This window comes from Chionomys nivalis, chromosome 1 (assembly GCF_950005125.1).
Source record: "Chionomys nivalis chromosome 1, mChiNiv1.1, whole genome shotgun sequence".
Taxonomy (NCBI): Eukaryota; Metazoa; Chordata; class Mammalia; order Rodentia; family Cricetidae; genus Chionomys; species Chionomys nivalis.
The window spans coordinates 35,774,404-35,797,032 of record NC_080086.1 but is presented as its reverse complement, the minus strand read 5'-3'; the positions used below and the strand labels follow the sequence as shown (position 1 = coordinate 35,797,032).

The 22,629-nt window shown below is 46.7% G+C and overlaps 1 protein-coding gene and 1 pseudogene across 6 annotated transcripts in view; one reads left to right on the top strand and one right to left on the bottom strand.

Annotated features, from left to right (window-relative positions):
- The window catches only part of Atg7 (autophagy related 7), a 243,376-nt gene that overhangs the window by 33,579 nt on the left and 187,168 nt on the right, over window positions 1-22,629 (top strand). For 4 of the 6 annotated variants that reach the window (XM_057760141.1, XM_057760208.1, XM_057760268.1 and 1 more), the window contains exons 5-8: window positions 1,853-1,930; window positions 6,969-7,085; window positions 8,633-8,782; window positions 22,228-22,316. In XM_057760141.1, coding sequence (XP_057616124.1) covers window positions 1,853-1,930; window positions 6,969-7,085; window positions 8,633-8,782; window positions 22,228-22,316 — 434 coding nt within the window. Of the gene's footprint in view, window positions 1-1,852; window positions 1,931-6,968; window positions 7,086-8,632; window positions 8,783-17,687; window positions 17,778-21,771; window positions 21,908-22,227; window positions 22,317-22,629 lie in introns of those variants that run through there. The other 2 variants (XM_057760400.1, XM_057760462.1) reach the window with 2 other exon arrangements.
- LOC130876602 (60S acidic ribosomal protein P2-like) lies at window positions 15,762-16,146 on the bottom strand (annotated as a pseudogene).

The window sequence follows — 22,629 nt, the reverse complement described above, 5'->3', positions numbered from 1 at the left end:
CTGTCTCGATGGTACCAAGTGGATGGGGTGGCTTGTCACCTGCTCTGTGCTGTTGCCTCTCTCTGGGCCGTGATGTCTCTACCTGCATGTCTTTACTTTGCCTCGTCACTTCTGAGGTGGAGGAGAATGAAAGAATGGGGTGGAGGGGGTTGGTCTTTGCCTGTCTTCTTGTCTCATTTATTTGAGGGGTCTTCACACTAGTCTTAGAAAACAAATGGCATCTTGTTTGCCTTCGGAGAATATAATCAGTACAGCTGCTAGCTGGCGACCCAGAGTGCCACCACTGGCTGTCTTATCTAGCGGAAGTGAGATCTAAACACTGAAGGCACATCAGCACCCTGTCCACAGTAGCATGGTGCCCTGAGCAGGCGAGCTCACGTGGGAATATGGTACATACGCACAGGGACCTTACCCACGAAGAATAAAATCTTGCCATCTGTGACTTGAGTAGACAGGAATGCCTTAGAGGAAGTAAAATGAGTCGGGCACAGAACGACAAGCAGAGTCCCACTCACATGTAGAAGTGAACATATTCAATGCAAGGAGGCTGTAGAACAGAAGGGTATGGCTGGGGAGGGAGGAAGCAGGAGAAGCCTGAGAGGATGGTTGGGAGGTACTGAGCAGTGAGGAGGGTACATCTAGCTCCCTGCAGCACCGCACAGGGATTCTTTACAGCCGAATATCTCGGGGTAACCAGAAGATCCCCTCCCCATACACAAGAGAGCTAACTACTCTGCTGTGGTCACTGCCCATCGTGTGGATATTCTACAAGTCAGTTTAATAAAGGACCTTCTGCAAGAGCCACACTAGCAATAACCACAACAATATGGCAGAGAAACGAGAAACTGTGTGGGTCCCAATGGTCACCTCCCTCGAAGTGGGTGCAGCTCTAGAGAGTTGCATCAGACCTTACTCCCTGAAGGGAAAAATTCCAACCTTGACCAGGCTCAGATTTCTCCTGTGGTCCCTACCCCACCCCAGCCAACTCATCAGAAAGTGGGGTCTACTCTTCCATGGTCCAGCGCCTCCAGGGTGGTGATGTGTTTGCTTTCCTCTCACACATGCATTTGCCAGCATTTGCTGTGGCTTTTGTAGCAGTTTAGGTTAGCAACTAAGCTATGAGCGTCTTGTGACCAGCTGGTGACAACCTGGCTTCTGTCCGCAGACACAGCACTAGCCTAGCGTTCAGACGTGGAGGCCACACTCCTTTTCTCATCTCTCAGAGCTCCAAATAGAGCCCCGAGAAAGCCCCGCCGTGGGGATGGGCGTGGTGGCTCATGCCTTTAATCCCAGCACTCAGAAGGCACACGCAGGGGATCTATTGAGTTTGAGACCAGCCTATTCTATTTAGAGAATTCCAGCCAAAAAAAGAAAAGAAAAAGAAAAAGAAAGAAAGGAAGGAAAAAAAGCAAGCGAAGCCACACTGTAGTTTAGTTCAGATCACTCACTTCAGAGCCTCTCCTCCCCCCAATTTCCACTTCTTGACAGGTCAAGTGTCCTGTTTCTGTGACAGAAGTCCTGCATGGAGCTGGACATGCGCTTTTTATCTCTGCAGCCATGACATGCTGGGCACACAGCAGACAGTAGAGAATCCCTGCTGATGGGTATCTCAAAGGTGTGAGTGTCTACTTGCCTCCTTGGTGCTGAGTGCCCCTGAGGGAGGGTGCCAGGTACTCTCGCCCACTGATAATGATGGAGCACGGCTGCTGGAGAGGCGGTGTGAAGTAGGCAGAGAGGTGTAATGAGCCACTTCAGTGTCTGAGAGCAGCGCAGGCTAGAAGGGAAGGAGAGCGGTGGTTGGACAGAGAAACCAGCAGCCCGCCCGACCTAACACCTTTGGTTCTTCTGGCAGATCTGGGAAGCCATAAAGTCGGGCGCTGCTCTTGAAAACCCCTTGCTCCTCAACAAGTTTCTGCTCTTGACTTTCGCGGTAAGTAAATGGATGGAGACTACACAGCCCTGACTCGGCCCCGTGGACCAACTGGAGGCTCCGCTCTCTGAGAGCTGCTCCCCAGGAGTGTGTGCTAGGACCATTAACGGGAAGCTTGCTGAATAGTGGAGGACATGCCAGCACCTGTGAACAGTGCAGGACTGATCTGTGCCTCTTGATTACCCTACGGCCATTGCAGAATTTCTCAGACATAGTGACCCAACTTCTGTCATTCAGCACAGAATAGAGCAGACTCTGGGAATGGAGGCTTCGCTGTTGCCTGATCGTGTCTGCGTGAAATAGGATCCTACAGCCAGCTGTGGTGACACACCTGTCACCCCAGCAGTCATGAGGCAGAAACAGGGTTACTCGCAAGTTTAAGGCCAGTCCGGTATACATTGTGAATTTCAGGTCAGCTACATAGCAACAGTAAGTCTCAAAACAAGCAAATGAAAAACAAAACAAGAACCCAGCTTTCTTTCAAGGCCCATCATGAAACTCCACCTTCTGTCTCTACGACAAAGTTCTTGAGATAACTTATAAGAAGGTGGCTTGCAGTTTTAGAGGTGTTGTTCTTTGGTGTCTTGGCTTCTCTGTGATTGGTCCTATGATCACAGAGACTATCATGGTGAGAGCATGAAGCAGGAGCTGTTCACTTCATGGTCCCTGGGAAGCAAAGAGAGAACCAGTGTCCCCTTTAAAGGCATGCCCTCAGTGGGTTAATTCCATCCTGTTAATCTCCCCTCCCCAGACCCCGCCCCACATCCTAAATGCCTGTCTGGCTTTCAGCACTACAGCCCCGGGACCAAGCTTTTGCTTGCCTCTGAAGACACTTCAGATCTGAAGTCTCAGTAATAGCCACTGCACAGAAGAAGGGGCTTCTAGATGGGGGCAGCCATACCACCTGGCTTCAGCACACACACAATCGTTTATCAAGAGAAAAAGAAAGCTTTTCTGTATGCAAGACTTAATTTATATAATGTTAAGGGCGGCCTGCCGACTAGTTAGGAGCCCAAGAGCTGCTCTCCCCGTATGTTTACACACAGCCCCATAGCAGAGGACGGCACCTGCATACACAGATGCCTGTAAAATGCTGCTGTGTTCTGTCACGTGACTGTTTCATAGGCTCCCTCTACATTCCGGATTAGATTCCTGTGCCCTAGTGTGAACAGTGACCTGCAGTGACCCTCAGTGGCCAGCCACGCTGATATTTGTTCTCTTTGGCTGTGCCTGTGCCTCTAGGCATATTAAGTGTGTAGTGTTTTGCTTTGCCACCGCCTCTTCAACCCGGGTCATCCATCTCCTTCCACATATTTGATATCGTTATTTACTTAGTAAAGTTGAATATAGTAAGAAAATGTTTGTAATGATGAGGCGAGCAGGCCTGCTTTTCATCCCGCCCGGCTCCCGCACAGCTAGCTTTACACCCGAAATAACAACGCACAAACTGTATTCATTTAAACACTACCTGGCCCATTAGTTCTAGCCTCTTATTGGCTAACTCTCACACATTGCTTTAACCCATATCTAATAATCTGTGTAGAACCACGAGGCTGTGGCTTACCGGGAAAGGTTCAGCATGTCTGACTCTGGTGACTTCATGGCGGCTCTCTCCATTGCCTTCTTCCCAGCATTCTGTTCTGTCTACTCCGCCTACCTATGTTCTGACCTATCAGGCCAAGCAGTTTTCTTTATTAATTAACCAATGAAACAACAGATAGATAGAAAACTTACCTACATCAAATGTTTTCATATAGATTTAAGTGTATACATTGGGAGAAAGGTACCAATTTAGTTATTTTTTAACAGCCTTGCTTCTCCAGATGTCCTCTGTGTCATTCCCTGCCAGGCACAGGAGAGGCTGGCAGGGTTTCTTCCTCAGGCAGCCCAAGGGCCATTACCTATGAGGGGCATATTTGCCAGTGAGTTATGGGAGGAGGATAGGGTGGGAGAGAGCATGCTCTGGGGCTGTCAGGTTACCAGGTGCAGCTTGGATGTCAATCATTTATCTACTTATGAATTCCTTGGTAGGATGGATTTAATTGGTGCTAAAGGTTTGTTCCTTGATCATGAGTACCTTTTTATACTAAGAATTCTTATTAATTAAGCATTAGTTCATTTTTTATACCGAGGATCCCAACTAACAGTTTTGACTTAATGAGAAAATAATATCAGCTTTTATTAAACTTTGAAGCAGCTTCCTAGAGTCAGTGGCTAACTGCCTTGCTTTCCCTTTCTGCAAAATGTTCTTAGCCAGGCTGTACAAGAAAATCAAAAGGTCCTTTAAACTCTTCAGACACAAAGGGCTTTATGTTTAATTTGTTCAAGATCCTTTGTATCCCGGGAGGGAAAGTACAACTCTAGGAAAGCTTTGGCTTCTGGTGGTGACCTGATAAGCTGGCGGCATGTGTGCAGTCCCCCATCTTGAATTGTTTAACCTTTCGCTGAAGGTCAGCTATGACAAATCACTTAACACAGGGAAAGAGAGCGGGCTCCCAGGCCTTCAGTTTTCTTGTCTGCAGTTCTCAGGCCTCAGAGGGCGAGGCCCTTCATTAATTTCAGTTTGACAGTTTGCTTTGCCTTTATAAAAAGGGATTTTTTTTTTAAGTTCTTCAATTAGTGAACAAGATGGAGACTGTGATTTTTGGGCTCTCATCTGTAACTGTGCTACATATACATTTGTATTTTAAAAGGCGTTGAGTGATTCCATTTCTATAAAAACTCTGGAATGGTCATATCCACAGAGAATTTCTTGGTGTGTCCAAAGATCTGGGAGAGTGGGCAATGGGGCTGGTCTGCTAATAAGGACAGAGTTTCTTCTTGGAATAATAAAAATATTCAAGAATTGTCAGTGGTTTAGCTATGTTAAACAAAACAAACCCACAAAATTGTATATGTAAATGGGATGAATTTCTCTGTTGTGTGTTTTATTTTTTAAAAAATATTTATTTATTTATTTATTTATTTATTTATTTATTTATTTATTATGTATACAATATTCTGTCTGTGTGTATGTCTGCAGGCCAGAAGAGGGCGCCAGACATCATTACAGATGGTTGTGAGCCACCATGTGGTTGCCGGGAATTGAACTCAGGACCTTTGGAAGAACAGGCAATGCTCTTAACCACTGAGCCATCTCTCCAGCCCCTGTGTGTTTTATTTTGATACAAGAGGCTTCTGGGAGCTGGGGAGATGGCTTATGGCTAAAGCACTGCATTGCAAGCATGAGGACCTTAGTTCAGATCCTCAGCACCACCTTAAAGGTGCTGCCTGGTAGGGTAGCCTTCTCAGAGACTTTGGGTTCAGTGAGAGGCCCTGCTTCAGTATTTAAGGGGGAAAAAAGGAAGACATTTGATGTTCTCAAATGTGCACACATACCTGTGTACATGTACCCTTGTACACACACGGGTGCCCACAGACATGAGAATATGCACTCATATGCATATGCAAAATGGAAACCAAACAGCCTAAATCTAAACAAGCAGACAGCTCTGCAATTCTCATTCTTAGCAAGACTCGGGAGAAGTGATTCCTTAGCTGAAGCACTGCATCAGAGCATCTCACTGCATCACAGCTGAGGGGAGGCATGAGAGTCAGGCCCAGAGCCCTGGGACCGAATGGGAGGCCAGTTGAGAACAGCTCAGAAATGCCTTTCCCTGGGTGTGGGAGTGGCCAGCTGTTCCCTGCGTGAGGTCATTATGCCTCAGAATCCAGAGCCTCCTTTAAGACTGTCAGCCACAGACTTGGTATCTCTATTTTGTGCTGAAGGCCAGCGGCTGATGGCTAGAACCAGGACTTGGTATGTCTGAGTGTCATGTTTTGCCTTGTATACAGCAGGTGTTTAATAGTTGCTGACTTATACTTGACCAAGAAGATGTTTTTGGAAAGCAGTATCAAACAGGGAAGCATCTTTAATCTTTTTTTTCATATATATATATATATATATATTTATATTTATAAAAATTTCCGCCTCCTCCCCACCTCCCTTTTCCCTCCCCCTCCCCCCTCCCTCTCCAGTCCAAAGAGCAGTCAGGGTTCCCTGCCCTGTGGGCAGTCCAAGGTCCTCCCCACTCCATCCAGGTCTAGGAAGGTGAGCATCCAAACAGGCTAGGCTCCCACAAAGCCAGTACATGCAGTAGAATCAAAACCCAGTGCCATTGTCCTTGGCTTCTCAGCAGCCCTCATTGTCCACCATATTCAGAGAGTCCAGTTTTATCCCATGCTTTTTCAGAAGGAGGGAGAGCATCTTTAATCTTAAGTCAGAATGTTTCCAGATCAGGACTTTGAATGTTGACATGGTAACACAGTGGAAATTCCACACTTCAAACACTGCTGCCCTAAAAGTACTATATAAAATTTCATGCAGGCCGTGGAAATAAGACATATAACTCTGTCTAGGCTTAGGTCCCATTCACCGGGCATTTCAGGGTTCATATGTAAATCGTCTGAAATCTGCAAAATCGGAGACTCCTCAAACACCAAGCCCTTGGGGAAGGTTCCCTCCAGGGCGCAGAGGAGAACAGATCAGCACCGCTTTCTCAGGACTGAACAGCACAGCTGTGTGTTTTGGTGGGGTCTCCATGAGAAGCCTGCTGGGTGTAAAATGGGACAAGAGGCTACTCCTAGGGTAGCTTCTTCCTAAAGCACGCCGGGGTCAAGGGTTCAACTTCTGTTTCTGAGTGAGAAAGTCTGTTTACCAATATATGTGAGATATGGGCAGGAAGCCCAGGGTCCAGGCAGAAGTTCTGTGTTCTCCAGCGATCTCTGATGGAGATGATCGGGTATACTTAGTGTGTGCGTTGGCTTTTAATGCGCCCTGCTCTTCCTGTGGTAGATTTTGAAGCTGGGTCTTATGTAACCCAGGCTGGCCTCTAACTTACTGTGTAGCTCAGGATTTCCTTAAACTCTGTTCCTCCTGCCTTCACCTCTTGGGCATGCACCACTGCTCCTGGCTTAATATCTTACACTAATAGATGTGTGGTGCTTTGAGTCATAGGACCAGTGTTAACAACTTTGTTCTGATTTGTGTTTCCCCTAGGATCTGAAGAAGTACCACTTCTACTATTGGTTTTGCTGTCCTGCCCTCTGCCTTCCTGAGAGCATCCCTCTAATCCAGGGGCCTGTGGGCTTGGATCAGAGGCTTTCACCAAAACAGGTATCAGCCAGTAAAACAAGTGCAGGTAAAGTTGGGCTTAACCGTGAGAGCAGGTGTGTGGCTCACACCAAGCTAAGCATCCTCTCTCTGGCTGGAGCAAAGGCACCTGGGGAGCCCTGCAGATGGTGTGGGGGCTGTGTTTACCAAGTGCTGATAAGGTCAGTGTGGAGAGGAGGAACCACTGTCCTCCAGGTGGCCTGGAGATTTGTGAAATGCTAAACCCACAGGGAGGAATTGCAGGAACATTTTGAAAGACTGGGAATTTACGAAAGTATGTTTTTCATTTTCAGTGGGGAAGACATAAAGCCACAGCCCTCCAGGAGAGTCTGAGAAACAAGCACAAGTCTCCCCCCCCCCCCCCAGACCAAAGGGACTGGCAGGTCTAGCTGTTTCCTTCAAGGAGGCCAATAGAGATCGGTCCCAAGAACAGTTACAATAATCAGGCTGGCAGAACACAGACCTAGCTGGAAAATTCTGATTGTTCTTAAGACCTTGACTGAGAGTCAAGATGATCTGAATTCCAGAAGCATGTCAGTCAGTAAGATGCAGAATTCTGAAGCTGGCAAAGATGTAAAGGCAGGGTGGGGGCAGAGAGTGCTTTACTGCTCTTACCCAGGTTCCAATGCCAGCACCCACGTGGTAGCTTCAGGCAGCCAGAACTCCATCTCCAGGAGGACCAAGACCCTCCTCTGACCTTGTGGTCGCTACATGCACGTGGTGTACAGACACACATGCACAAAAGTACTTACTCATATCCATGAAATAAAAATAAACCCTTTTTTTAAAAAAAGATTTAAGCATTACTTTAGAACAAATGCATGTAGTTTTCTGTAGCTAGTTTCCTAAGGAAAAACCTAACTTAAGGCCGCACATTCTAGTTGAATGTTCATGTTTAAGGAGAAAAGAAGAAAGCTTTCAGATCATCTCAGGAACTATTACCCAGGCTTGTAACATGCTACTAAAAGGAAAAAACAATCATGAGTTCTGGACTGGAGAGATGGCTCACTGGTTAAGATTGCTTGTTGGTGCTAAGGACCCAGGTTTGGCTCCTAGCTGCTCACAACTAACTCCAGCTTCAGGGGATCTGATGCCTTCTTCAGGCTTCCACAGGTACTGCAGGTAACTGGTACACATTCACACATAAAGGCAAAACATAAAATATACATAAAATAAAAATGAAAAATTTCAAGACAATGATTCTGCCATCTGAGTGAATTTTAGGGCATGTGGATTATGTCAACAAAACTGTACAAGATAATGACAAGTTTTCTCACTGCTTGGCCTGGTGGTTCCTCACAGAACACTTGGTTACCTCTGTAACTCCTTGACAGCTTAGGCAGCCACCATTCTGACCTACAAAGTGCTGCCTTTGTGGCCCTGTGAAGGCATAACACAGGGAAAATGTTATAGAAAAGTTAAGAACTGGTGTCAGTGGGCACTTGGGGAACTCAGTTTTTCTAGCTAGCTGGGTTATGGTTCCTTGCATGGCTTTGGCCTTCAACTCAGAACTCTTTCCTGGAGTGTGCCCTCACCTCCACTGTTTCCAGATGCAGACCCTCGAGCGTGCCTACGATGACCTATGTCAAGCCGAAGGAGTCACCGCCCTGCCATACTTCTTAGTCAAGTACGATGACCACACCGTGCAGGTCTCCTTGCTCAAACACTACAGTGATTTCTTCCAAGGTCAAAGGACAAAGGTGAGAATCTATGGGTATCATTTTGTTAGGCAGTTTAAACTTTTGAAGTTTGCATTGTAATAGACCACTATCAATTTGAAACTCATTTTCTTGACCCTTTACAGTGCATTCTAGAACATTTTCTTCTCTGTCCCCACCGTCCGCAGTTCAAGTCCTCCTTGGGATCTCTCTATCTCTCTCTTAGCTCAGTGGTATGACTGCTCCCTTCTGTTAGTGATGAAGAGATTCGTTTTCTCTCTAGAAATGCCCTGTGTTTGATTCCCAGCCTCATCACTGATCTTGTCTGGAATCTTCTTGCTCCCATCTTACATAATCCTGCTATGAAAGAGTCATCCTCATTCAGTGAACAGAGCCTAGTGGGGCCTTCTGACCCCCGTGCCTTTCTGCCCGTCCTCTACTACCCTCCCCATAAACCATTGCGCTAACTAAGCCTGCCCACTGTCATCCAGACTCTACATCCTACACTATCACCCAGTCAACCACACCTAGATCCCTTTCTGTCTGCTTTCACTCTCAGTGTGTCATCCTCCTGTGAGCATCCTACACAGTCTCTGTCTTAGTGATGTTCTCCCACTGCAGAGCATCCCACAGGGGTGGCCGGCTATGTGTGACCTCCCTCCACACAGTCCCTTTTTGTGCCATGTTAGACTGTTAACCAGGGCCCATATTGATCAGTTGTTGTTTGTGGAGTGTGTAGCGCTTGTCTGAGGCCCTCAATCAAATTCTTTTGAATGACTAAGAGTATTGCAAATGTTTTCTTAAGTAATAAGATATATTGCATTTGTATGCAATTTGAGCCACACGTCAGGTTGTGAATTAAAATGATCTGAAAGTATTAGGAAGTTGTGAAATCAGGGGGAATAACGTTAGTAAAATGTATGAGAGCTGAGAAAAGAGGCCCTTAACTGATGGTCAGTTTGACTCGAGAACCCAGAGCCTTGTGAATGTTGAGCCAAGCTCCACACCCAGCCAGGACGTCTTTGTGTTAAAATCAATTGCACTCTCACTTTCTCTTTCAGAGGAAAAGTCCTCAAAGAATGAAGGTAGAACTTTTAAAATCCTTCTTTTGCCCAAGTGATAGTAGGACAGATGTGGTGGCTGCCGAATAGACCAGGCCTTTTGTAACTTTGAGTCCAGCCTGCTGCACAGCCCAACTGACAGCCAGCAGGATCATTCTAAAGCTGCCAATGGTCTGGTTGAGTGCAGCAAACAGATGCCCCTGCCCCCAGCGGCACTTCACCAACAGCCATTTACAGAACACACTTCCACAGGGGCTTTCACAAGCCCCAAATCCCACACTGCATCTGTGAAATGGGTGTTACAGTGTCTGCATTTCCTACAGGAAGAATAAGATACTGACGGTCACCTTGAGCCTATGGCCAGCTTCCTAGAACCTTGCACTTCCTGCCTTCCATCTCTACATTGCTCTGGTGCAGGCCATCTCTGCTTGACCCTGAGGTTCTAAATAGACCTGGATCTGATGCCAGTGCTGGCACCTGCTAATTCTGTGGCCCCAGGGAAGCAGAGTGACTGCCTTGCCTTGGTATTTCTGTCAAATACCACAGAGCCTCTCTTTCCATGATGTGGTGAAAACTAAACATGCTGATGTGAACAAAATGATCAGCACAGAAGCAAGTTGTGATCACACTCACTTGTAAGCCCAGCACTGGGGAGGCAGGGGCAGGCGGATCTGTGAGTTCTAGGCCAACCTGGTCTACAGAGCAAGTTCCAGGATAGCTGAGAAAGAGAGAATATGAATGTGATGAATTATGGTGGGATGGTGGGAAACACACACACACACACACACACACAGAGGCATACACACAATGCTGGGGATGGAACCCAGGGCCTCCTGCATGCAAGGTAAGCACTATGCCACTGAACCACACCCCTGCTCATGGTTTATCTTTGTAAAGTTCTGGTTATGATGCACTCAGTGATTTGATCCACAAATAGGTCATCTCCCGGCTGACAAGATGGCTCACTGGTTGAAGGTGCTTGTCACCCAAGCCTGGAGACCTGGGCTCGATCTCTGGAACCCAAGCAAAAGTGGAAAGAGAGGACCACTTTGGCTTTGAGCTCCATATACACCATAGTGCGCATGTGCTTCACACACACAACTATCATAATAGTAATAATAATAATAATAATAGCTTGTGCAAGCACGGTGTGTCAGTGTCCTGTGCTCGCTGTGCTTCTGCGTGTGCTTGATTTTCAGCTTCAGCTCGCTACCGCCATTGCAAAGCTTCACAGTTCTTTAGCCATTGATTTTAAGTTTTGAGATTTTTATTTTATTTTCAAGGGAAGGTATTGGTACATAGCTCAGGATGACCTGGACTCTGAGATTCTCCTGCCTCAGCCTCCCAAATGCTGGGATTGTGAGCCTGTGCCACTATACTCAGCTTTGTGTTGTTTTTGAACAACACAAAAATTATTATGTTTTCTTGTAACTTTTTCTGTGCATTATTTGAAACAAAAATTATACCATATTGTTTGATTGCAGCCTTTTAGAATGATATCTTGCTCCATACCCCTTTTTAGAAGGTGTATAATAATATTTTTACTGTTTTTGACTCTCATACTTCGTTACTGTCAGATTTTTTTTTAATTATTTTACTGGTGTTTAGCCTGTATGTATATCTGTGTGAGGGTGCTGGACCCTGGAGTTACAGACAGTGAGCTGCCATATGGGTGCTGGGAATTGAACCTGGGTCCTCTAGAAGAGCAGTCAGTGCTCTTAACTGCTGAGCCATCTCTCCAACCCGTTCAGATTTTGTTTTGTTTTGTTTTTTAAGACAATGTTGTGGTTTTTTTTTGTTTTTTTTGTTTTATTTGTATAGCCTGTCCTGGAACTTGCCCTGTAGACCAAACTGATCTCAAACTCACAGAGATCTGATTTACCTGCCTCTGCTTTCCGAGTGCTGGGATTAAAGACATGCACCACCACCATCCAGTGATACGTTTGTTTGTTTTTGTTTTTCAAGACAGGGTTTCTATGTAGTTTTGGGATCTGTCCTGGAACTTTCTCTATAGACCAGGCTGGCCTTGAACTCCAGAGATCTGCCTGTCTCTGCCTCCCAAGTGCTGGGATTAAGGTGTGTGCCAACCACCACCCAGTAGGTGATTTTTTTTAATGTATGAATTATTCCTTCCCAACTCACCTGCATCTTGAGTTTTCTCTAAAGAAAAGCTCTTTAGATAAAGTAATACTAAATTGAAGAGAGAAATGCTTAGATATTTTTAATTTTGTGTCTCTGTGTGTGTGTGAGAGAGAGAGAGAGAGAGAGAGAGAGAGAGAGAGAGAGAGAGAGAGAGAGAGAGAAAAGAGGATGTACAGCTTGCAAGAGTCGGTTCTCTTCCCACACCTTGAATTCTAGGAAACAAATGCAGATCACCAAGTGTACATGGTTGTCCAGGGAGCATTATTTATTTATTTATTTATTTATTAAAGATTTCTGCCTCCTCCCCGCCACCGCCTCCCATTTCCCCCCTCCCCCAATCAAGTCCCCCTCCCTCGTCAGCCCTAAGAGCAATCAGGGTTCCCTGCCCTGTGGGAAGTCCAAGGACCACCCATCTCCATACAGGTCTAGTAAGGTGAGCATCCAAACTGCCTAGGCTCCCACAAAGCCAGTACGTGCAGTAGGAACAAAAACCCATTGCCATTGTTCTTGAGTTCTCAGTAGTCCTCATTATCCGCTATGTTCAGCGAGTCTGGTTTTATCCCATGCTTTTTCAGACCCAGGCCAGCTGGCCTTGGTGAGTTTCCAGGGAGCGTCTTATCGTCTGATCCAGCTCACCATCCTGGAGCATTTTACGGTTTGTAGTCAATGGTGTGCTGGTTAGTGTCTTAACGGCTGTTCCTTAAGGAGGACTCACCAGATTTTGTAGTGTTTGCTCATTTCCTCTGCACTGGGATTCTTACCATGGATTATTTAAAATACGAAGGTGAAGTCACAGAACCCTGAGTGGAGGAGAGGCAGCCAGGGTTGGCTGTCACAAGCCTATGGGAGCCATGTCGAGGTTACTAGTGCTAGTGACCACTGCCACACACTGCTGCGTGCTTCTCCAGTATCACATGTTCTACTTTCTTACACACTTGGCAGGCTCAGAAATGGCCCCCATTTAAGTTCTTATTTCCTACAAGAAGCGTTGATTTCAGCTGGGCAGAGTTGGTTCCACAGTGGCACTGAATTGCTTTGCAATGCTGTCCCCTTCCAAGTCAGTTCTTGTGAGGACCTGGGAGCAGCCAGTAGCGGCATCCTGCTACCTGTCCCCGGAGAAAGCGTTGCTCATCTTCCTCCGGCACAGTTACTGAAGGGTAGAAAATGCTTCATAATTACAGCAGGTTCTCCTGTGGTTCCTGGGCTTCTGTCTGCTGCTAGCGGGACCTGCTCTTCACTTAGCCACCACATAGTGTTGGGTAATTCTTTGTGTCTTTATTCAAGACTGTGACCTTGGAGTGCACTTGAGACGTGCATTTTCTTCCCTGTGCTTTTGAAAAGGAGTCTTTGTCCATTGCCTGGGATGTCGAGTGTTTGGGAGTTAGAGGCAGCCATTTGTATGGGATCCTCGCAGGACAACCCTCCAACTGGAGATGGCCAGGTTGACTGTTTTGCCCCCTTTTTTCTCCTGTTGTAGTTTTCCGCAAATTGCTCCATGGACAGTTGCCAGATCCCAGCTGCGCCACTTCACCGAGATGCATGCTCTCGGCAAAGCAGAAAGGAACACACATTTATAAACCTTGAAGCAGCCTTCCTTTTCAATTCTGTTCTGCTGCTGTGTCATAAAGGAAGTGAATCGGCCAAGTTCATGCAGTTACTTTGTGGCAAAGCCAGGTTTAGAACCCAGAACTCCTAGTCAGTCTTCATTTCTGTTATTAAGCTGGTTCACCTGCCCTCACTACCCCAGATAGCTTCTCCTGAGACCCGGGCTCCAAGTTAGCTGCTGAAGCACCAAGAGACTTTGGAGTCGCTTTCAAATCCTCAAAGGAAGATTAAATGATACTTAATATTTAGCCCCTTGTCAAATGGGCTCTGTCATCTCCTGTGTGGTACATGTCTGCCCCCTGCATGCCTTCTCCATAGGAGAACTTCCCTCGCCTTTTAAGCCTGACCCCCGTTTGTGGGTGCGTGGCAGATGTTCCTGTTTAGCTAATCACCCCAGCTCTATATGTCTCATCCTAGGTCAGGGTGTTCTAAGAAATTGATTCCTGTTCATTTCTGCTCAAAAGTTTCTTATTCCTTCCTACCCAGAAATGCACGTCTTCTCTGAGGCTGGGCGTCTGCTGCGGCGTGGAGTGTAATAATGTTCTAGTTGATAGAATGGAGATAGCATTTGTGGATGATAAAACTTGAGACCCAGGGAGTGTTGATCAGTTGGCCCTTGTGCCCTTGTTTTTTTTTCTACCTCTTATAAAAGGACCTTGAAACTGAAGATGGAGGTGGTCTGTGGGTACAGTCTGAACTGGAATAGGATGTGGGGAGGTGACTGCAGCAAGGGGTGGCTGCGGTGTTGCTATGGTTACTGCTTCTTGGGTGATAGCCCCGTTCTCAGTCTGTGCTGCGTGCGGGGGAGAATCGCTGGAGAGATGGGAAAATTAAGCTCAGCTGTTGTCAGTTACCAACGGTCACCCAAGAGTGAGTCATGTAGGACCTCTGCACCGCCGACATTTTTTTCCTGAAGTCATGTTTGACAGTTGACTTAGATTTCTAGAGGAATGTCATTTTCTGGGTTGATACGGAGGCTCTTCCTAAACACCTCTCGGGTGCTCTTAGACCCTGTGGGACTGAGCTTCACTGGGCCCTGCTCTTCTGGGCCCTAGCTGTGATTCCTTTTTTTTTTTTTTCTATGATGTCATCTAAAATTCTCCACATCTGAAGAGAGGCCTTTGAGGGGAAACGAATCAGCACTTTTTCTTCTCTCCCTCCTTTACTCCCTCCCCCCCTTTCCTTCCTTGTTCCTTTTTTCTGAGTTCCTCCCTCCCCACCCCTCCCTCCCTTCCTCCTTCCTTTTTGGCACTAGAGATAGAGATTGGGCCAAGCTGGCTCTAATCTCCCTGTGCAGCTAAGAATGCCCTTGAACTTCCGATCCCCAGCCTCCACCTGAGTGCTAGGGTTTCTACTCTGGTTTGTGTGGTGCTGCTGATTGAACCCCCAGGGCTGCTTGTATGCTAGCCAAGCACCTCACAGCACACACTGTCCCAGCCCCTCAAATCCCTTTCCATTTGCAGATGAGGGGAAAACTTTCTTTGGGTCTTGAAACCAGTTAGGTGCGGAGTTAGCAGGCACCTGCAGACAGTGGCCAGTGCTCTTTCTGCTGTGTAAGCCCTAGTGGAAGGCATTCTGCTGTCTGCTGCCACAGGAAGAGTGAGGCCACTCCCCCCGTTGCTGCATAAAGGGGAACATTAAAAAGGGGACATCAGAGAGTGGTGGTGTGGCAGGAGCCCGAGCAGAGGAGCTCAGGGAGATGCCTGAAATTCAGATCTAGTTCTCTGGCTTGCCAGCCCCCACTCCCATCCTCGTCTAGAGAATTTCAGGGCTAAAACGACACAGAGCAAATGCTGAGAGGGAAGGAAATGGATCTTGAGGATGGGGGGCTGCTGTTCTGGATGTGAGCTTCCGGTCTTAGGACTCAGAGCCTCCCCCGACCAGCTGCTCCAGGACCAGATACTAGGACCAAGGTGGGTGGTGTAGCGGGCCTGGAGAAGTTGACTGGTTCAGTTGTCTGCAGCCACCAGGTGCGGAGCAGCAGGGGCTGTGCTAGATGCCAGGATGGGAAAGGAGTCTAGCACGTAGCATGCTGCTGCAATCTCAGGTCCTCCTGCCTCTTCATCCTCTTTGTGCACCCTTCTTCATAATAACAGATTTTCTAAAATCAGGAAAGTCTTACAATCATTGTATAGATCGGATGTGTTGGTTCCTCTTTTTTTTTTTTTTTTTCAAGATACATAAAAAGGTTTTATTTGCAGGGGAGCAGAGATTTAATCAAACAAGGCAAATCCCATGTCATCATCCGACTCCTCAGACTCCTCCTTCTCCTCTGCTGCAGCAGGGGCAGAACCAGCAGCAGGAGCTGCAGAGCCAGGGGCTGCAGAAACAGCCACAGCCCCACCAGCAGGCACACTGGCAAGTTTGCCAACACCCTGGGCAATAACATCCTCAATGTCTTTCCATTCAGCTTGCAGATATCCTTGTTGAGCCGGTCATCGTCCGCCTCGATGCCCACATGCCCATGCTGTCTACTATCTTCTTAATGTCTTTGAAGCTAGGAGAGGAGTTGCCCCCAAGGGCAGCGAGCAAATAGAGGCGATGTAGCGATGTCTGCTTCTGCTGACCAGCCTCACGCGTGCACAACCTCGGTGGCATCAGGCTACAGTGAAAGGAAGGTTCCTCCTTTTCTTCTACCCGGTTTGATATGCTTGCTTCATCATGTATGGTCCTTGAGTGAGGAATATAGAGTGGTCCAAGAAATAATCAGTTACAGTAAGGAAAAAGCTGCTCCGAAGCACTCTCTAAGCAAGTGCTCTTTTTCTTAGACTCTAAAGCGTTAGCACTGAAGAGATTGTGCGTAAGAATGTCCTGGCTGTCTGCCGAGCACATAGGTACTCTCCCTACAGAGATGGGGATCAGATGGGGTGTGTGCCTGAGTGCAGCCAGCTTCCAGGCAGCCGTGATGTCCATGGGTAGCATGCGTCCATCCTTTCTAGAAACTACTACACATTGTTGAGCTGTGGTCTTCAGCTGGTGTTAGAACCACCTGGAGACCCAGCAATGGCACCGAGGATGCGCTCAGCACTAGAGTGCTGTTGTAACACACGTGCAGCCCTGGCTTCTATCGCTAGCACCAAAGCTCACTGCTGCAGCCAAGTCCCAGGTTGATCAGAACCTCTGGACTTGGAGTCCCACAAGCGCCTAAGTATAGTGTGAGAAAAGCAGAGCCATGGCGGGGTGAGGGGAGCACTGCTGTTGAAGCCTGGGTGGCTGTGGGTACACCTCAGGTTCCTCTGAGCATGCAGGCGAGAAGAGGACCAAGTGCCCCAGGGACACGGATGCTCCTGGCTTGCACACCATAGTGAGCAGCACGGGAAGCCACAGGGCCAGTCAGGGATTTTGAGGACATGAGAAGCCCCGTGAGTTTATTTTGTTTTTTCTCTTGGCTCCAAGGCTACCCTCTCTAGTGAATTCCAAATTTAAGTTCACAGACCAGAGCAAGTGCATCAGAATTACCGAGAAGTTGATGGAGATGTGGGTCACTGAGTACCCTTGGAGGCCGTGGGCACCCCCGCTGCTGTTAGTAGCACAGGTGCACGCCAGGCTTCACGTGCTCAGGTCATCACAGTAAAGATCCACAGCAGCCCTGCTAGGTGGGGGCCATGACTTTCCTCACAGTTCACATAGGACCAGCAAGGCCTGCAGGACTGAATGCTTGGCTTTGGCTGCTCGTGTGGTAAGAGGCAGGGCTCAGCATGGCTTTGATAGCTGTGTTCATAAAAGTTCTCTGTATGAGGACAATATTTTATCTCTCTGGAGAGAACTTATTTGTAAGTAGACACACATCTATCTGTTTGCCCTGAAGACATGAAAATACTGCTAGAAAAAATTAAGGCGTTAGGCCAGGTGGTGGTGGCGCACGCCTTTAATTCCAGCACTCAGGAAGCAGAGGCAGGCGGATCTCTGTGAGTTCGAGGCCAGTCTGGTCTACAAGAGCTAGTTCCAGGACAGCCAGGGCTGTTACACAGAGAAACCCTGTCTTGAAAAACAAAATTAGAGAGTTTTACATAATCAAGAAAGTAGCAAATAATTATAGAGGATAGCTGTGAACTCGTGTTAATTAGATGTTGGTAATAGTAAATTTCATTTTCTGAGACTGAGGATAGATGACGATGGACCTGTCTTCCAGCAGGACATACAAAAGGCTTATGCATCTCTACCACGGAACACCATTCAGCCACTGCTAGCAATGGCTGCAGAACTCTTGCAGACCAGGAGGAGCTTAGGTATGATGAGAGACAGAAATTTGTATTTATGGCATGATTCCACTTCTGTTTAGAAGTCGTAATACAAATATATTTATGTAAATAGTTAGGAGTGGTTGTCTTAGCCAGGATTTCTATTGCTGTGGCAGAGACCACACCCAAAGCAATGGAGAAGAAATGGTTTGTTTTATCTTACAGTTGTAGACTATCATGAGGGCAGGTGAAGGCAGCAGCCTGCAGGCCGGAACGGAAACAGAGCCTCGGAGGAGTGCTGCTTACTGACTCGCGTCCTTGGCTTGCTCGGTTTCCTTTCTTATGTATGCCAGAGGTGACACTGCCATCACTGGGCTGGGCCCACCTCAGCCTACCCACATCAGATATTAATCAATAATATATACTCTGGATTTTCCTATGGGAAATTCATAGAGGCATTTTAATTCCTCTCTCCAGACAACACTAACTTTTGTCAAGTTGGCAAGGGGAGCGGGGGCCAACCAGGACATTAGTTATGCAGGAAGATGTGGACAGGAGATTCCTTAGCTGTTGCTTCAGCTTCCGCTTTTGGCTTACACTGCACTAAGCACGGCAGGGAATAAATGCATAAAGCTTCTGGGCTAATTTAAATGAAAAGTAGAACAGAACTGGGTGTTCCAGCACACACCTTTAATCCCAGTGCTTGGAGGTAGAAGCAGGCGGATCTCTGTGAGTTTGAGGCCAGCCTGGTCTACACAGTGAGTTCCAGAATGGGCACAGCTACATAGTGAGACCCTGTCTCAAAGAGGAGGTGTGTGTGTGGGTGGTGGGGTAGTGGCGTGGTAGTGACATGGCTTGGTGGGAAAAGGTGCTTACAGTGCAAGCCTAGTGACCTGAGTTCAACTCCTAGAACCCATGTGAAGGTGGAGGAAAGATCTGACTCCACACAGGTGTCCTCTGGCTCCACATATGTGTGGTGGCACAAGCCCATTTCTCCCCATTATCTGTCACTGCCTCTCTCTCCCTCTCCTTCCCCCTCCCTGTTTCCCACCCTCTGCACACAAATTATGTTTGTGTACATGAGCACATATCAACCGTGTTTTTATTTAACCTACCTTTACTTATAAAGGAAATCCTGCCTCCTTCCCCCATTCTCACTTCCTTCCCTCCCACTCATTTATATCTAATTTTTGACCCTTATTATTATTTTTTTTATTTTGTTTTGCTTCCTGGCAGTGCTGGGAATCAAACACAGGACCTACGTGTGCTGGACAAATGCCATAGTCCATCCTGGCCTTCATTTGTCCATCTTTCTATCATTCAGCAAACATTGACTAGACAGCTACTATTTGTCTAAGACCATGGAAGGGTGAGAAGGATTCTCCATGCTCTCTAGACACTCAGCATTCTCTTCCTTCATTAAAACTTAAACTTCTATTTTGAAATAATGTTAGCTTTATAGGAGATAGTTGCAGGAACTAGACAGATTGCTCAGTGGTTAAGAGCACTCACTGCTCTTCCAGAGGACCAGGGTTTGATTCCCAACACCTACACGGTGGCTCACAAGCATCTGTAAATCCAGTTTCAAGGAATCTGATGCCCTCTTCTGGTACTTCACACAATGCACAAACATGCATGCGAGCACAACATCCACACACATAAAATAAAATTTTTTATTTAATAATAACCAGTGGACCTGGAGAGATGGCTCAGTGGTAAAGTGCATTGCTGCTCTTCCATAGGATCCAGGTTTGATTCCCAGCACACATGTACCAATTTACATCCATCCATAACTCCGGTTCCAGTGTGACCTCTGTGGTGAAGATACATATGTGCAAGGAAAGCATTCATACACATAAAAAACAGAGTAATTTTTTAGAGTAACTGGGAAATTATCAAAAAGAAGAGAGTTGTAAAAACTGGTGCAGAGTTCCGGTCTGTCCCGGGAGTTTCTGTTTTCCTTACACTGTTGCCTTCCACCTCTGCTCCCTCTTCAGAGCTCAGGCGCCAGGGCCTGAGATGTTTCCCCAGGAACTCCTGAACCGGCCTTACACCGCAGTTTTTCTGTTGTGTCGTGTCTTCTTAGTCTCTTAGGCTCTCCAAACTGTCTTGTGAAGATGGCCTTGACAGATTGTTTAGCTATGTTTTCAGAATATCTATTTTCTTATTAAAAGGTGCTTATGGACACAAACTAAATTTTTTTAAAAAAAAATTAAGACAAAAAATAGCAAGTCAAACCAAAGAGGACACCAATACACACACACATTTTCGATGTCTGTGGGACCTGCCCTGCGGTGTGGCTGGTATCCCCAGTGACAGTGAGTATCATTTGCAGGTAGCATCTTGATTAGGGGACGAGACTTTGTGTCCAATTCCCCTTCTCAGTGTTGGGATTTTCTTGGTTTGCACCAGTACAGGCCTTGTGCGTGCTGCCGCCGTCTCTGTGAGTTCATGTGTATCCATCCTGTTGTTTCCTTGCAATTGTCCACCACCTCTGGCTCTTGCAATCTTTCTGCCTCCTCTTCTGCATAGCTTCCTGAGCTCTGAGGTGAGGATTTAGGACGATCCATTTAGGGCTGAGTGCTCCAAAGTCTCTCACTCTCTGCATATTGTCTATCTGTGAGTCTCTGTGTTAATTCCCATCTACTACAAGAAGATTCTTTGATGACAGTTGGGCAATACTCTGATCTGTGGGTATAGCAATATGTCTTTAGGAATCATTTTATTGCTATATTTATTTACCAGAATAATAGTAGTCGTTGTTTCCCCTAGTCTCCATGACTGATCTAGTTTCATTTTCATATTTTTGTCTTGCTGGTTTTTTAAAAAATATAGTTTGCTTATTTGTGTTGGTATTTGTTTTGTTTTGTTGCTTTGTTTTGTTTTAGGGAGAAAGAACATAAAGTTGGGTGGGTATGAAAAATGGGTGGGAAGGGGTAGGTGGAGGGGACATCATATGATCAAAATATTGTATGGAAAAATAAATAAAAATAATTTTTTTAAAAAAGAATGTGGTTATGGGTTTTTAAAAGAATCTAAATGTCATCAAGTTCCCCTGCTCTTCCCTCCTCCCCAGGGATCCATGATGTCCACGTAGCGCTCTTGGTTACAGCCCTCCCCTGTAAAGTTACACTTCGGAAACAAAGCCTTCAGTTCAGTCTCTCCCAGAGATGGGAGGATTAAGGTCCTCTGCCATCCATACACATTATTTGAGCTCCTGTTAGTTCCAATATGGCTTAATCTCTCTTTCTTTCTTTCTTTCTTTCTTTCTTTCTTTCTTTCTTTCTTTCTTTCTTTCTTTCTTTCTTTCTTTCTTTCTGCAGAGCTGAGGATGGAATTTAGGGCCTGGCACACACTAGGCAAGCACGCTGCCATGAGGTCATAGACACTTATGTATAGTTCAGGTCATGGCCCCTCTGGATGCTTCTGTTTGGACACTTAGGCTCCTTGTTCCTTGTGCTGTCTTCATTTCCCTGATGAGGCCTCATTCCTTTTTTTTTTCCTGGTACTGTAAGATGGTCCAGGCACACCTTGTGTTTTCTCTGTCCCAGCCCTAAAATCAGCCATGTGTCCAAAGTGCCCTGACATGTTATTGGAGAATGGTTTTTAGAAATCAATATCTGGGTGGGTATGGTGGCACACACCTTTAATTCAGGAGGGGACAGAGGCAGGCAGTTCTCTGAGTTTGAGGCCAGCCTGGTCTACAGAGTTCCAGGACAGCCAGGGCTACACAGAAAAACCCTGTATGGGAAAAAGAAGAAAAGATAAAAAAAAAAAAAAAATGAAGGAAGGAAGGAAAGAAGGAAGGATAGACAGACAGACAGACAGATTGATCCGGGGAGCCAGGGACCTTTTGACAGAGAGGAGACAGGAAAAAAATACATCTCACCTACAGTGTGTGATGGCTCGTGGGAGGAGGCAGCTTTGTGCCTCCCCAAGTAAAGCCCTCACTGGCGGCCTGTGGTTTGAAGCTGACTAGAATTATCCAGATGGAAGTCAGAGTTAAGGGAGCAGTAGAGAGGAGTGGGAGGAGTTATGTGTTCCCACTATGCAGGCATCTAGCTTTTTAACTTGAACCGACTGCAGACTCAGGGCACAGTCCTTGTTCCAGTTTTCTGTCTTCAGCACGCACAGATGAGCCGTTCTTACAGCTTGGTTTCTCTAAGAGGCGTTCCTCTGTAAGTCCTGAAGGTAGACTGTCCTCTGTCCCGTAGCTTCTGTCTCTGCTCCTCCTCTCCCTCTCCCCTTCTTTCCTTCCAGTCTTTCTTCTTTCTGAACTCTCTGGTTCTTGCTTTCGGCCGTGCCACACGCCAGGCCAGGGAGCACAGGGGAACTATTCCAGTTCTTGCCTGTCGGAGTCCTCTCATCCAGGGTGGGATTCCAAGGCTTTCTTCCCTTCAGCCTTCTGCCAAGTGTCTACTTTCTGTGGAGGGTTAGCTGTGTGTGCTACTGTCAGACTGACCTGGTGTGCCTCTCAGCAAGTGTTTTCTGTTCGCAGATAACAGTTGGTGTGTACGATCCCTGTAATCTAGCCCAGTACCCTGGATGGCCTTTGAGGAATTTTTTGGTCCTGGCAGCCCATAGATGGTATTTACATGTGTGTCCATGTCTGTGTGTCTTCATCTGTGTGTTTCCTACAGCATCTCTGCTTATGTCGGCATCTTTCCTGAAGTGCGTTGATTTCATTCCTGGCATGTAAACTAGAAAATAAGTCAATTAAATTGTGTTCCAGTTTCTCCCCCTGGTCTGCTAGGGAGTCCCGGCCCTGGCACCAGCCTGCGCTACACTGAAGACACTTAGACTGTGGTGAGGTCATAGCCAGAGGCAAAGACACTGACATTTTCCAGCCCCCCTTTCTGCTTTTAGACAGGAATTTCCTATTGCTTCCATCTCCTATCTT